The sequence below is a fragment of the Rattus norvegicus genome, chromosome 5, assembly GCF_021556685.1.
Source record: "Rattus norvegicus strain SHRSP/BbbUtx chromosome 5, alternate assembly SHRSP_T2T, whole genome shotgun sequence".
NCBI classification, from domain to species: domain Eukaryota; kingdom Metazoa; phylum Chordata; class Mammalia; order Rodentia; family Muridae; genus Rattus; species Rattus norvegicus.
The window spans coordinates 162,907,361-162,921,198 of record NC_141538.1 but is presented as its reverse complement, the minus strand read 5'-3'; the positions used below and the strand labels follow the sequence as shown (position 1 = coordinate 162,921,198).

Below are 13,838 nucleotides of genomic sequence, written 5' to 3'. Positions count from 1 at the left end.
TATATATATATATATATATACACACACACACACACACACACATACACATATATGTATATTTAAAAAACCGCACATTCAAGTCTAGTATCTGCTCATGGCTGGTCATGAGATTTTAGTTGTACACTTAGCATATCTTTACTCTGGGTGGGCTGGCCTTGAACTTAGCCTCAGTTCAAAACACTTGTTACTTCCATCAAAGACAAGATGTTTATAAAGAGTTTATAAAATGGGAAGAGATAAAAGACCAATAACTTGATAGAAATCTGGCCATCATCAGTGTTTAAACCCCCCTACTGTTGAATTTAGCAATCTTCCTCTCTCGGTTTCCAAAGCACTAGAATTACAGGGGTATTCCACCACACGGGCAACTCAAGGATGGTCTTAGCCCCTAAAATTCTTACTTCTGATATTATAGGTGGCATTCCAAGTTACCAAACCAGTGCTCTCTTCCTGTCTTCCACTCGTCTGGTCTGGTCGGTATTTGTTTGACCATCTATGCCATGTATCTTATATACTCCTTCCTCTACTGTTGCTTCTTGATTTTTTTTTCTTTTTTGGTGTTTTGTTCTTCATGTTGAGTGCCAGGTTTCACTTCTGTGAGTTGTTTGATCCTAGCAATTGGCCAGATTTCTGTGAGGTTATTGGTATTGGTATTGTATCTTCACTACAAGCTATAGGCTTGTCTTTGATGGAAGTGGCAAGTGTTTTTCAGGATTTACTTTGCCTTTTTATTTGTGTGTGTGTGTGTGTGTGTGTGTGTGTGTGTGTGCGCGCGTGCGTGCCTGTGTGTGGTGTGTTTGGGACAACCTTGGGTGTTGTTCCTCAGGAGCTGTTCACCTTGTATTTTGAGATAAGATTTCAGTGACCTGGACTTTGCCAGTTAGGGCAGATTGACTGGCCAACAATTCCCAGGTATATGCCTGTCTATGCCCCTCCATGAGCTGGAATTACGTGCACAAACCATTGTGCCTGGTAGGTTTGGGGAGCACAGGGGTGTGCCAAACATGATGGGAACCTTACCAACTTTGAAAGTCAGTGCTTCTATTTCTTGTTGATGAGACATCATAGACATTACTTCTCTTATATTTCTAGAAGAACTCTCACAAAAAACTTCCTGTTGTCTCTCTCGCAGGTCAGAGGGGTGGGGATGACTTCAACAGACCTTTCTAGTGAGCCCATATCTTTTAGGTAATTTCAGCTTTTCCACATGGTGGAGGCATCAGAATAATCAGTGTAGAGGCCTGAAGGTCTCTCAGTTCTGAGGCTAACTGATTGCATGGCCTTACCTTTGAAGCAAATGACCGTTATTACAGATTCTGGTGAAGGGAAAATAGACTTTTGGCAAATACACCAAAATATATCCATAGAAGATGCAAAGAACTGTAGCCCTTTTAACTTACCACAAGTACCTAGGGACACACTGAATGTGTACAAGGTGTTCACATAGAAAAAAGAAACATTGTTGGTGTCATTAAAGGCCTGGCTAGATTGGGGCAGAGCCCAAGATTTATAGTGGAGAGTACACAAGATAGTTCTCAAGGTTAAGAGCAAAGCTAGAGCACTCACAGTTCGTTACAGGACCACATCGGTTAAAATGGGAGCACTGTGATGAGCAGAACAAAAAGGAGTGCAAAAGTCATGTGACTACAATAGAAATCGGGCCGAAGCTCACTGGTGCTTAGGCAGACATTGCCAACAAAGGTATACAGGCATCGCAGGTTACGTAAGAACCAAGAGTGCAGTGTCACAGTGTGAGTGTGAAGTGAAACAGACATCAGGCTTGTGACCTTAGTAATGAGGACACAGAGAGCCTCTGACCATAAGAGAAAGGATTGAAAAGAAAGCTCTCCTTCGAAGAAAGCTTGTTTCATGATTGAAAGACACCATTTAATGATAGGAAGAGCAGATATGGGGGGGGGGGTGTTTCTGCAGTATTGTATGCACATACAGAAGTCCTCTGGAGCAAGACAGACACAGATAACTCCCTGGAGACATGAGTAAAGAGCTGAAGAAGTACATTATCGAAACAGTGTCCAGGAGCTGGCATGGTCATTAAATGTGCACAGCCTCATTATTATTGTTCATAAACTGGGGTGCCAGCACATACCCTAAACTCTAGGGCTGTGGCTCAGGGGCAGAGTGCTTGCCTAGAATGCATAAGGCCCTGGGTTCAGTTCAAGCAGCAATAAAACCAAAACAAAACAAAAACTAACCAACAAAACACCAGGAAAGATATTTCTTCCAATTATTGACGAGAACATAAAACAGGGCATTTTTCTAGACTCCTGGAAAGAGCACGACCTTTTCCTGGCTCGTCTGTGAAATGTTTTGGCAGTGTCTACTCAGGTTGAACATGCTCATTCTCTACTAGGCAGCAGCTCTGCTCCTCCTAGACATGCACCTAACCAAACCATACAAAAACAACACATGCAGATTCACCCAAAAGATGGTTGACAATGCTACAGCTACTTCATTCATAATAACAAAAGATTTTCAATGATGGGTGTGGCAGTACACATCTTTGATCTTAGCACTCTAGAGGCAGAGACAGGAGGATCTCTGTGAGTCTGGGGCCGACTTAGTAAACATAAAAGTTCCAGGTCAGCCAGGGATACCCAGCGAACCCTGTCTTGTCTGAGAACAACATCCAACTTTCCACCAACACTAATGGTTAAAATGGGTATTTGTGTGATGTAATATATAAAGATGAAAATTAATAAGATATAGCTATATGCAACAGCATAGAATGCAAATCAGGAAAATATAATCTGTGGAGAGAAGAAATAGTTTGCACAGGGGGCAGGCTTCCTTCAAGGCAGAAAAGACAATCTACTTTCTGATCTTTGGACTGCTGGGATGGTTTAGTAGTTAAAGCTCTTGCCATTGTGAGCAGCAGGACTGGAGTCAGGATCCCAGAGTACCACATAAAATCTGGGTGGGTGTGCTGTCCTGTCTGCAGTTCCAGTCTTGGAAAGCAGAGAGGACATGCCTTGAGCAAGCTGGCTAGTGAGACTGGCTGTCTGGGAGCTCTGAGCTTGATGAGAAAACTCTGCCTCAGAGAATAAGGTGGAAGATAATCAGGAAGACTCATATCAGCTTTGCATTTCAACACATAGTCACTTCCATATGAGCATACATGATCATGCCCACACACACACACACACACACACACACACACACACAGGAACATGCGAGTGACAATAAGAGGCAGGAGCAAAAAGATAAAAGAAAACAAATTGAGTGTTTTGTGTTATGGCTGTGCTGTCCTTGTGTAGTGTGCATTAGTCAGAGAGGAAGGCATGGCAAACATGGGTTCCAACATACCAGAAGGAATTCTACTGTGAGCCTGGCAGTGTTTGCTGCTGTAATGCTGATATATGTATCACTTTGGGTAATAGAAATTTATATCCTTTTTCTGTCATAGTTTACTTGTGTAATTATAGGGGAAATCCTTATATCTAAATGGTAATTCTTAGTTCATAGTTTTTCATGGATTCTAGAGTTATAGCACCCCAGAAAACCATTCTGAGGTTGAAGTCTGTAGTTTCCTTTCTTCCCTACCTAGGCCCTGAAAAGCACTCTGGGATTCCCACTGATTCGGTTTGAAGATGCTGTGATCAATCTGGACCCCTTCACTCGGGTGCACCCCTATGAGACCAAGGAGTTCATCATCAATGACATCCTCAAGCACTTCCAAGAGGTATGTGAGCGGGCAGGGGTGGTAAGGAAGGGTAGGGTGGAAGCAGCAGGGCCAAGCCACTCTGTTTTAGGTATCAGGAATCTGTTACTTAGATATCTCTCTCTCTCTCTCTCTCTCTCTCTCTCTCTCTCTCTCTCTCTCTCTCTCACACACACACACACACACACACACACACACACACACACACACACACACACAAGATCCCCTGAGAATCCCAAGATTGACTTAAGGCTGTTTGTTCCTCAAAGCTAGTCCTGGGGGCTTCCCTAGGTTAGTCACAGCTCTCTGTGGTTTAGTTGATGTTTCAGTGACAACACAGAGTACTGTGAACTCTTTATGTGCCAGGCATAGCCTGCTCTCAACAACCACACCACTGTTTAATGCCTCTGAGACCTTGACCTTGAGTTGAACTTGTTTTTTTTTTTAACCAAATTGGACATTTTCCATTTTGTATTTTTAATCGAGACCACACAGCCCCAAATATAGAACCTTTAGTAGAGCATCAGGTCATACAGAACTTGTTAGTTCCACCATCAAGGCTTACCCCATCTTACTTCTTTTTCTGCCCTCCTCATTTCCTTTCCTGATATTTCCCCACCTGCCTCTAAGGTTCATGAGCAGACACTCCTGGAATCAGGGACCAGGCAGGCAGAGGCCCGGTCAGAGTTTTCTTGCCAAGCCTGAAGCCCTTCTCCTCACATGCTCCAGCTGAGTGTAGACTCCAGAGCTTGCTACCTCCTCTCTCTTGCCTGGGTTCTCGTAGCAGGGATCATGGGAAGGGGAGTATGATGCTTGTTCCTAAAAATCCCCCAAGAAGCTTCCCAGTCTCACAGCTGCTTTTATTCTCCTCCCCTAGCTCCTAACTTGACGCATATTTTAAATGTACTGGAACCAGTTCCTAGTGTGTGTGTTGGGTGAAGTTTAGGGCATCCATGAGAGCACAGAAGGTCATTGGAGGGTGACGAAGACTGAAAATGTCATTGTTGACAGTACTGGAGGATGAGATAGATGCCTAACCTTTTCTTGGGGACACTGGCACTGACGTGGCTTCCCTCCCCCTTTCCATCCCACAGGAACTCCTCAGCCAGGCAGCTCGGATCCTAGGATCAGTAGACTTCCTTGGCAATCCCATGGGCCTTTTGAATGATGTATCTGAAGGGGTTACTGGACTGATAAAGTATGGCAATGTCGGGGGCCTCATAAGAAATGTTACCCACGGAGTGTCAAATTCTGCTGCCAAGGTAAGGGAATATTGATGAAATTTCATGATTAGCCTCAAGAGGCCTCTGTGTCACTGGAGTTTCACTGGTGCATAAGTGGCCATAACTGGCCTGGAGAAGTTGCCGTCACAACCTCCAGCTCCTTGCTGCAATGCTTTATCTTCCTGCTCTGTGGAGGTCTGCCAGGCAGGGCCAGGGAGCATGTCCCCTCATGGCTCATTCCCTCGCCCAGCTCTGCCGCTTGCCTGGTCACTATAGTAGTCCCCTGACTGGGTTTCGTGTATCCTTCCCCACACCATCAGAATGAGCTAGATTTTCGTGAACCTGAAATTGAGGAGTTGGGGTATGGCTTATATCATCCTTAGTATAGAGTAAAATTCCCTAACCAAACTTGCCTTCTCCCTAAGATATACTAATTCCAATAACTTCATGGAAAGTCTGAACCAAATGAGCTCCAATAATGTAGTGGCCTTGCAAGCTGTGTGCACCCAGCTGTGGGAGGACAATGGGGCTGTTCTCCTGAGTCTTGCAACCCAGTGACCTCTTGGTTCCTAGGCATCTTGCTTGATGGGTGTTTCGATGGTCTACTGTTGGGATCCAGCAGCCGGTTTTGTGTGTGAAACTGTGGGCAGTGAAGGTGGCTGACTGCAGTTGCTGTTCCATAGCATGTGCAAATTGTCTGAGAGCCCATCGTGTTCCTGGAGAGCCTGACTCCTTCCTGTTCCTCTTTGCTCCACCATCTGTTCATGCAGACATTGCTCTGACATTCATGAAGGAGAACCGGGGAAGCACTTGTGGATACTTGCTGCTCCTTCCTGTGGGCCTGACTCCTATGAGGTTCTGCCGTGGGCTGCTGAGAGGGAATGTGGCTCTGGCAGGGCATCCCCATCCCCACCTTTCTACCTCTTCCCATGCTGTAGAGCAGATAGGAAGGTGCAGTTGAACAGTTTTCCTGTGTTGTCTGTGCTCCTGATCAGAAGGCATGTGGGGCAGGGAATGAGGGATCTTTTTCCAGAGTGTCACCAGGGAGAACAGTCTCCCTCAGATTACTGTCTGAGGCTGTGCTGTTACTTGGTCAGTGAAAGTGCTCACCTTGTGGGTCAGCATAGAGAAACGTTGCTTTCAGAATAAGAGAAAGGAGAAAAAGAAACAATTTTTCAGAGTACAACTTGGAAGCTGATAAAGTCAGGACAGGGTCTGAAAGACAGTTCCCCATCTCTTCTGGAGTCTTTCTTATGCTGCCCTCAGCCCCACACATTCCAATGCAATGCTGCTCAGCTTCTAAGCACCTCATTTAGTCAGCCACTGCCCTGCAACATTCTGTTGTAAACACTCCACTTAAAGCTTTATATCTTACTGGATATCGTACTCATTGTCATTTCTTTTGCATAGGGGACTTTCCAGATTGGACGGCAAACTTTGTTCACTGTGTGTTTAGTTGGGGTATTTCATGACCTCATCTTCAGTAAGTCGAACAGTATTGGAGTTGTAGGCTGCTACTGAGGGAAATTGCTTTCTAATTTATTTTGATGAACCCTGGATTTGTTATTACAAAATGGAGTCCATGTAGCTGCAAGACGGCGAGCTCACACTCCACTTGGGTGGGTGTCTGCGGACACCACATCAGACCATCTCTTATGCTGTATGTGAGGCTGGGCTAATGTTCTTCATCTTCCTGGTTCTGAGGGTTAAAACCAGACCTTCACTGTTGTTTTGCTGAGCTGTTTTGCTTGCTTCTCTGCATTTATGAGGGAATCTAAGGAAGTGCAGATGACACAGGAGTCAAGTCAAGTCAAGTGGAGAGTATTTAGAGATTCAGAGTTCCAGGGAGGAAAAGGGCAGAAGGTGGCCCTGCCCCTCACGGAACCACTGTCGGTCACCTGACTTTGCTATGGTGTTGAAGTCAGTTTGTTTATTGTGACTTGGACAAAGCACTGGTAGTTCTGTGGCATTCCTGGTGCCAACAGCATTAACAGGTTAACAGGGTGCTAGGTCAGGGGAGAGCATAGCCCTGCCACGTGGCACACTCTCCCTTGTAAATGTCTTCAGTCTGTCGGGCCTGTCACAGATGGGCCTTTGCCACACACTGCCTTATTGGAGTTAATCTCTACCCTGCAAATAAGGAAGTGAGGTGTACAGGGCTTGGAAACATTTTCAAGGTCAAATAACTAAAACTCAGCAGGGGTGGAGTTGATGTAAGTCCAGCTCACATACCCCTCCCCCATAGCTTCCCTTGTGTGTCTAAGGTTCTTTTTCAGGCATTTTAGAGAATATAAAACAGTAACAACTGCTAGTCTAGCTTCCCACTGGAAGCTTGTTACTAGGCAGAGACATTGCTCCTTTAGCTGCTTGGTCTACTGCTGTCCTATTTCCCACTGTCCTCTCACCTGCAAGGCTGGGGGTGGGGTTGGTGCCTGTGTTCACCCTCTCCACAGGCAGTCAGAGCTTAATGCTTGCAAATGTGGCTGGTGACATTTGGCTGTCTAGGTGACCCAGTTAGTTATGCTTGGCATTGTTAGTCCCGGTGTATCAGTGAAGGGATTGAAGCTCGGAGAGAGGTGTTCAATCAGCAGGCACCTATAGAAGTTTTATCTTTCCTGGATCAGTCTTTGTTTTGAAAGTTCCATACATTGCTACAGTGTACTTTGATCATATTTATCCACCACTTCCTCTTCCCAACTCCCCCAAGCGGCCCCCGTTTTGTCTGCCTCCCAACTGCCACCCCCACTTCCATTCTTTTTTGTTTATGAATAAACCCTGAGTCCAATTAGTATTGCTTATATTTGCAGGGGTGTGGGGTCATCTACTGTGGCACGGACAACTCACCAGCATACATGTCCCCAGAAGAAAGTGACTCTCCCTCAGCCATCAACTAGCAGGAAGGAGCTCCTTCACCAAGCCCCTCCCTCCCTGACTAACATTTTTACATATGATCATCAACTCTAAGATTATGACAGTCATTCCTCCAAGTATTGAAAAGTAAAACAATAGGACAAAGAGTGAACAAGAGAAAATGCCCTAGTTAGGAGTGGTGACACTCCCTCAAAGCTTAGCACTCAGGAGGCTGAGGCAAGAGAATCTTGAGTTTGAGACAAGCAAGGGCTACTGAGTGAGGTGCTGTCTGAGAAAACAAACCAAAACAGAGGCCCTGCCTGCTGTTTTTAGTTGTGAATTGTAGATCAGTAGGGGTAGGTGGAGAATGAGGCTGGCCTTGAATGACTTCCACAGAGTGCAGCTAGGACCTCAGATGATGTTTTTTTCTCCCACTTCCTTGCTCCCTATTTTGGGCAGCAGTGTGTCATTGAGCCATTTCCCTCTGCTGGCCCTTTGTCCCAGGAAACTAGGCATGGAACACTGCAGTGATGAGTGGGTCTGGACTTCCCTGTCTCAGAGCTTCTCCGACAGGCCCAGCTCCAGCGCCTGCCTCATCTGCTGTCCTTGCAGCAGACAGGGCATCCCAGCTGCCTTTTGTTTAGGGACTAGCATTTGTTTGTGTTTGTTTTGCAAGCAGTGTATTTATAGGACTCAGACTAGACTAACGCACTGTTTATTCAAGGAGAAAGTTAGATCTTTGCACAGAAGAATGTTCTGTGTGGATTCTGAAGGGGAGCAGCAGTGTGTGACTTGTGTCTGCTTCTGTCATTATGTGTGACTGCTCCATTTTATTGTCGAGCTGATTATCCCCATAATAGCTTTTCCGTGTACCTATAATCGAGAAATAGGTGGATGGCTTCTCGTAAGCATCAGGTTTTACTGTGTTTAAGTTGGCATGGTTTTAAGTTGAGCGAAATTTTCTTCAGACAGTGATCTACCCCTTAGAGAATGTAGGGTTTTCTGTTTTCAAAACCTTTTGATCCTAAGTCACCTGAAGGATTGCTTTTCTGATTCAGTGAGGTTCAGGTTGTCACATGTGGAGAAATGACTCACATGTTTGGGATCAGAGTTTTCGTTTAATTTTCTTCTAATAGCCTTGAAGGCTGAAAGGATTCCCATACTTTGAATTACATGTATTTAGAGGGAGTTTTCTGGTGCTGACTGACCCATCCTTGCTCAGAGGATTCTCAGCCATCTGGGAGGTCAGAAGTGTGTTTGGCACAAGGGAGTGAGTGGATTGGTGGCATGGGAATCCCAAGTGACCAAGGTTCCCAAGAACAGCTTAGGCGTTTTCTCCTTCAGCTGAGCAGGGAACACCACAGCCTGGCGGGAAGTGAACGATAACCCTTCATTTCCTAGTGTCAGTCAGTCAAGTGTGGGGACCTAAAGTTGTCACCTCAACAGTGAGCAGCACACATTTCAAATGGCTTTACCTCATCAACCGGAAGAGCAACTGCATGGTGTGGGGATGCGAAGAAGGAAAAGATGCAAAGAAAAGGCCTATGTCTCTCCGGTGCAGTGGCTTTCCTGTCTAAGTATAAATATGGCTACTAAAGGAAATTTAATATAGTCAGGCTTAATAATAGACCTTTATGTCTTTCATGCCACTGTCTGATCTTCCCAAAGTGTGATGCTGAATGAGTTGAAATGGACTATACTCAATTTTCACAATTTTCTGAAGGACATAACTGGTTTTGACCATTGAAGATCAGGATCACTGTGACTAAAGATAAATAAAATAAATAAAATAAAATAAATAAATAAAATAAATAAAATAAAAAAGATTTTATTTTATTTTCTATTTATAATTGTCATCTCTAAAGTTTCTTCCTACTTATAAGAAGTATTTTTTGGACCAATATCCTAGTTGCAAATCACAATGTGCAACCTGACTGGTCTTTAGACATCTTTCCTGGTGCTCCTTTCTTGGAGTGCATGAGCTGAGTTGTGACTTTTGGGTGCTACTTCACTATTTTAAGCATTTCTAGGCAACTAGGATGTTTTAAAACACTAATATTTTAAGGGCTGGAGAATGAGTCAGCAGTTAAGAGCGCTGACTACTGTTGTAGAGGACTTGAGTTTAGTTCCCAGCATTCGCGTGCTACCTCATGACCATCTGTACTTCCAGCCTCAGAGGATCTGACGCCCTCGTGTGGCCTGTGTGGATAGTCATGCGTGTATGCACATACAATTAAAAATCATAACTTAAGGAGATAATATTTAACTTCAGCGCAGAGTGCCCGAAACTAGGAAACATTATATTTCTCTCCTGTCAGTTAGTGGCAGAACATTAACTTGCTTTTCTCAGTTGCTTTTTCCTTTCACTTTTTCCTCCCCTGGTCTCTCCCATAGCTTTTAAACCTCTGTGTGTAGAGACACTTTGTGTCTGTGTCCTACAAGCACATGGCTCTTAGATCCTTAGCAATGGAGTTTAAAAGCCAGGTGGGAAAAGCACATTGGAAACAGTGTGCCATTCTGAGACTTTGCTTAGTCCTGTTGACCTGCTGTGTAGCTTGCTTCTTAGAGTAAATGAAAACTTGTATTTACTCTTTGGCCCTTCACCATTCCTCCCTAGTCTCCATTGGTCTTAGTCACTCTTCGCTGATGACATCTGAAGTAGGGAGAGGTCACCACCACTGCCTTACAGGTGAAGAAGCAGGGACCTTGAAATAATTCAATCAAGATGATCCAACAGAAGCTGTCAGCTTTGAATTTTCCTGAGTCCTCCAGCTTCTAGAACTTTGCTGGACCTTGTTTCACAAATCTTCCCCTTGAGTTCCAGAAATAGGCATGGTCCTAGTCTTGAGAGTATCTCCTGTCAGGGCCCTCAGTGAATGAGCCTTACTGGCAGAGTGGTTTCAGAGACTAGAAGCGCGAGTAAATGACTTTTTCTCTTAGAGGCTTAGGAATTAACCAGAATGTTATTTGTGATAGTTGAGAACTAACAAAAAGCAAGATGGAGGTAAGAAGAGATTGGAGCAGAATCTTTGTGGATGGAGGGGCTGCAAGAATTGGAGCTTATATCAAGGCATTATTTTTAAAAAAAAATCTAAGCAGTACTGGGGAGGAAAGACCATGGAAGAAAATGGTGCTTCTAGAAGACTGGCACATGGACCTTTTCTTTGCCTTGCCCTATGGTCAAGCGATAGCACGCTCAGGCCTAACTCATAGGGAACCCAGGGCATCCCAACACGACCACAGGAGAGCACACTTGTTCAGTACAAGTACAGAAAAGCAGAGGGACACCGCACTCACTCTAACAGGCATGTGGGAAATGTGATGTCTTATTTCCTTTCTGTTCAGCTCCAGTGTGGAAGTCCTCCTGTGCATTTCTAAGAAGGAGGTGTCTAATTAAATGTGAGGAAAGTGGCCATAAGCCAAACCTTAGGAAGCTCCCGGAGAGTCAGGTAAAGACAGGAAGACTACAAAGCTGTCCATTCTCATCATTCTCCTGCCTGTGACCTTATTCTCAGCGTTCTCCCTTTGTCTATGGTGCCCATCCCACACCTCACATCTGAGGCTTTGTATTTATAAGGTCCAACCCAAGTGCCACCACGCATGCTTTTCCCCCTCTATTTCCCATGGTACTTCATGCTTCTGTTACAGCAACTGCTCTCTCTCACACTCTCTCCCTCTCCCTCTCTCTCCCTCTTCCCTCCCCCTTCTTCTCCCTCCTTCCTCTCCCTCCCTTTCCCTCCCTTCCTGCCCCCCTCTGTCTGTCTCTGTCTCTGTCTCTGTCTCTGTCTCTCTCTCTCTCTCTGTGTGTGTGTGTGTGTGTGTGTGTGTGTGTGTGTGTGTGTGTGTGTGTGTGTTAGGGAGAGAGCATGCACATATGTAGAGAAGGACTTACTGCAGAAAGGTGAGGGTTGCAGTGGGTCTATACAGACTGGCAGCAGTCACATGGGAAAGTGCTGTGGGGCCATAGGGCAAGAACACACTGTTCTTCCTCAAGGATAGAGTCCAAAGCCTAAGGAAATGTGAAATATAGATGTCTGCTTATTGCTTGCATCCTTGAGTAGACTTCAAGCTGCCCAAGGGCAAAGATCTTATCTGACGTTTTTGACCAGCCACAAATATTTGGCTATAGGAAAAATGGAAGTGAGCCAGTTGCATTGTATGGGGTGTCTCTTATTTGGCTCTGCATTTTTGCATTGTGTATGCTCAGCAAAGTTATGAAATAGAACACCAGCCTGCTTTTTATTATCTGTTGTTTAGTTTTTAATGTGAAATAAACAGAAACTATAGAATGGTTGATTTACAAGTCTGTCCCAAACATATCTGAAGCCTGCAGCTAACCAAAATAGGAACAGGGCACTCATGGGCTGCAGGTCCACACGTTTAAGGCCATCCTGAAAGACACAGTGATACCCTATCTCAGAGACATTGACTTGGAGGATGTGCCCTTTCCCCAGCCCCACTGTCCTTCAATTCTTACACAGTATAGTCCACAGCAAATACTTATCACATAGGGTTCCAGCAGACCCTGGCTCTGCCCAACATGGCAGGAAGCCTTGGTGGACTGCCAGAAGAAGAAACAAACCTAGTTCCTCTAGTTCTTCTTGATCTCTTGAATAAAAGTGTGGGTGGGAAAGAGCTGTTTGCTTTTTTAGGAAATACTTAGGTAAATTAAATTTATGTAATGAAACCTTAGTTTGGAGGCATTAAATGTCTAGTGTTTTTTCGGAAGTGAATGTTAAGCAAACTGTGCTTGCAAAACCAAACCATTGTTTCAGTTCTGGGGTGGGTGGGTGTGTGTGTGTGTGTGTGTGTGTGTGTGTGTGTGTGTGTGTGTATGTGTGTGATGTTCAAAGCCAGGTATGGTAGCCAGTGGAATGATTTCCTCTTTATTGGTAACTTGGAAACGGCCAAGGATTATGGCAACGTCACAAAAGGAGGTGCAGAGGCTCTGTGAAGGTTTTATAGGCATTTAACCTTTGTAGCAAGCTCTTGTCACCATCTGATGTTCACACACTTAGACATTAGAGGTCAGGGATTATCCCCATTTGACAGATGAAAACGTTGAGTCACATTGTAGGTAATTAGCTTCTGGAGGGTCAAATGGAGCTTGAGAAAAAGACAGGACCCTGGGCTCCTCTGCAGCCTCAGGCTATTTCCCATAGCAATCACTGCTGCTTCCTCCTCAGGAGCTGGAACACTTTCATGTCTAACTCACTAGGCTTGCAACATCCCTACAGGGCTAGCAGGCCAGGCTGTCATCACTTTCCTCTAAGTGGTGAGAAAGTAAGTTACCAGTCCCAAATGGGGCAGTTAGTGTTGGGTCAGGCTACCAACCCTCTCTGTCCTCTGGACTGACCTACCCCAGGGAGCTGGGAGAACATCCTCCAGGAGCACTCATAGCTTCCCAGATGGCCTCTCTCTCTTCATAGCCAGGCTGTGTTGTGAAGGGTGGGCTCTAAGATCCCAGGTAGGTACATAGACTGTAGCCACACATCCAGAGAGAAACAAAGGCAGGTAGAGTCTAGCACCCCATTTCTAGTGACATTAGTGACTTTGATTCTATATGTCCCACAGCCGGAGAAAAGCAAAATTTTAGACTGATACAGAATAATTGCCAAGAAAGACCAATCAAGTCAAACTAATCAGCAGACAAGATGAATTGCAATGCCTCTGAATAAATGATAAAATGAGGAATTTGCTGCCTATTTCTCTGTGGAATAATAAAATATAATAATAATAATAATAATAATAATAATAATAAAATATAATAATAATAATAATGACTGCTGTCAATTCAGTGTCACACACAGACTAGTGACTTGTGTTAACCTAGAGCCACAGAAACAGACTTGAGGTCCAAATGCTGTTGTGAAAACAGCATACATGGTGGCCAACTAGAGCCTCTGTTTTCCTTAAGCACATGTTGTGTTCCCAAGAAGTCTCAGTCTGTTAGACATGGGGAGTTTAGACATGGGGAGTCAGCCTTTCTCAGTCAGTGGAACACAATCTCTGAGGATAGCAGACAATATCAAGATTGGCACTGAGCCCCCACAGACCATTGAGGAAAAACCAAGAACCTGTGAGGA

The 13,838-nt window shown here is 44.7% G+C and overlaps 1 protein-coding gene across 10 annotated transcripts in view; it reads left to right on the top strand.

Annotated features, from left to right (window-relative positions):
• Vps13d (vacuolar protein sorting 13 homolog D) overlaps positions 1–13,838 on the top strand; it is a 225,412-nt gene that overhangs the window by 148,690 nt on the left and 62,884 nt on the right. For all 10 annotated transcript variants that reach the window (XR_015619775.1, XR_015619774.1, NM_001395589.2 and 7 more), the window contains 2 exon segments: positions 3,566–3,700; positions 4,774–4,941. Coding sequence is in view for 8 of the 10 variants with exons in the window: in NM_001395589.2 (NP_001382518.1) it covers positions 3,566–3,700; positions 4,774–4,941 (303 nt within the window). In the remaining 2 variants the exon portion in view is untranslated.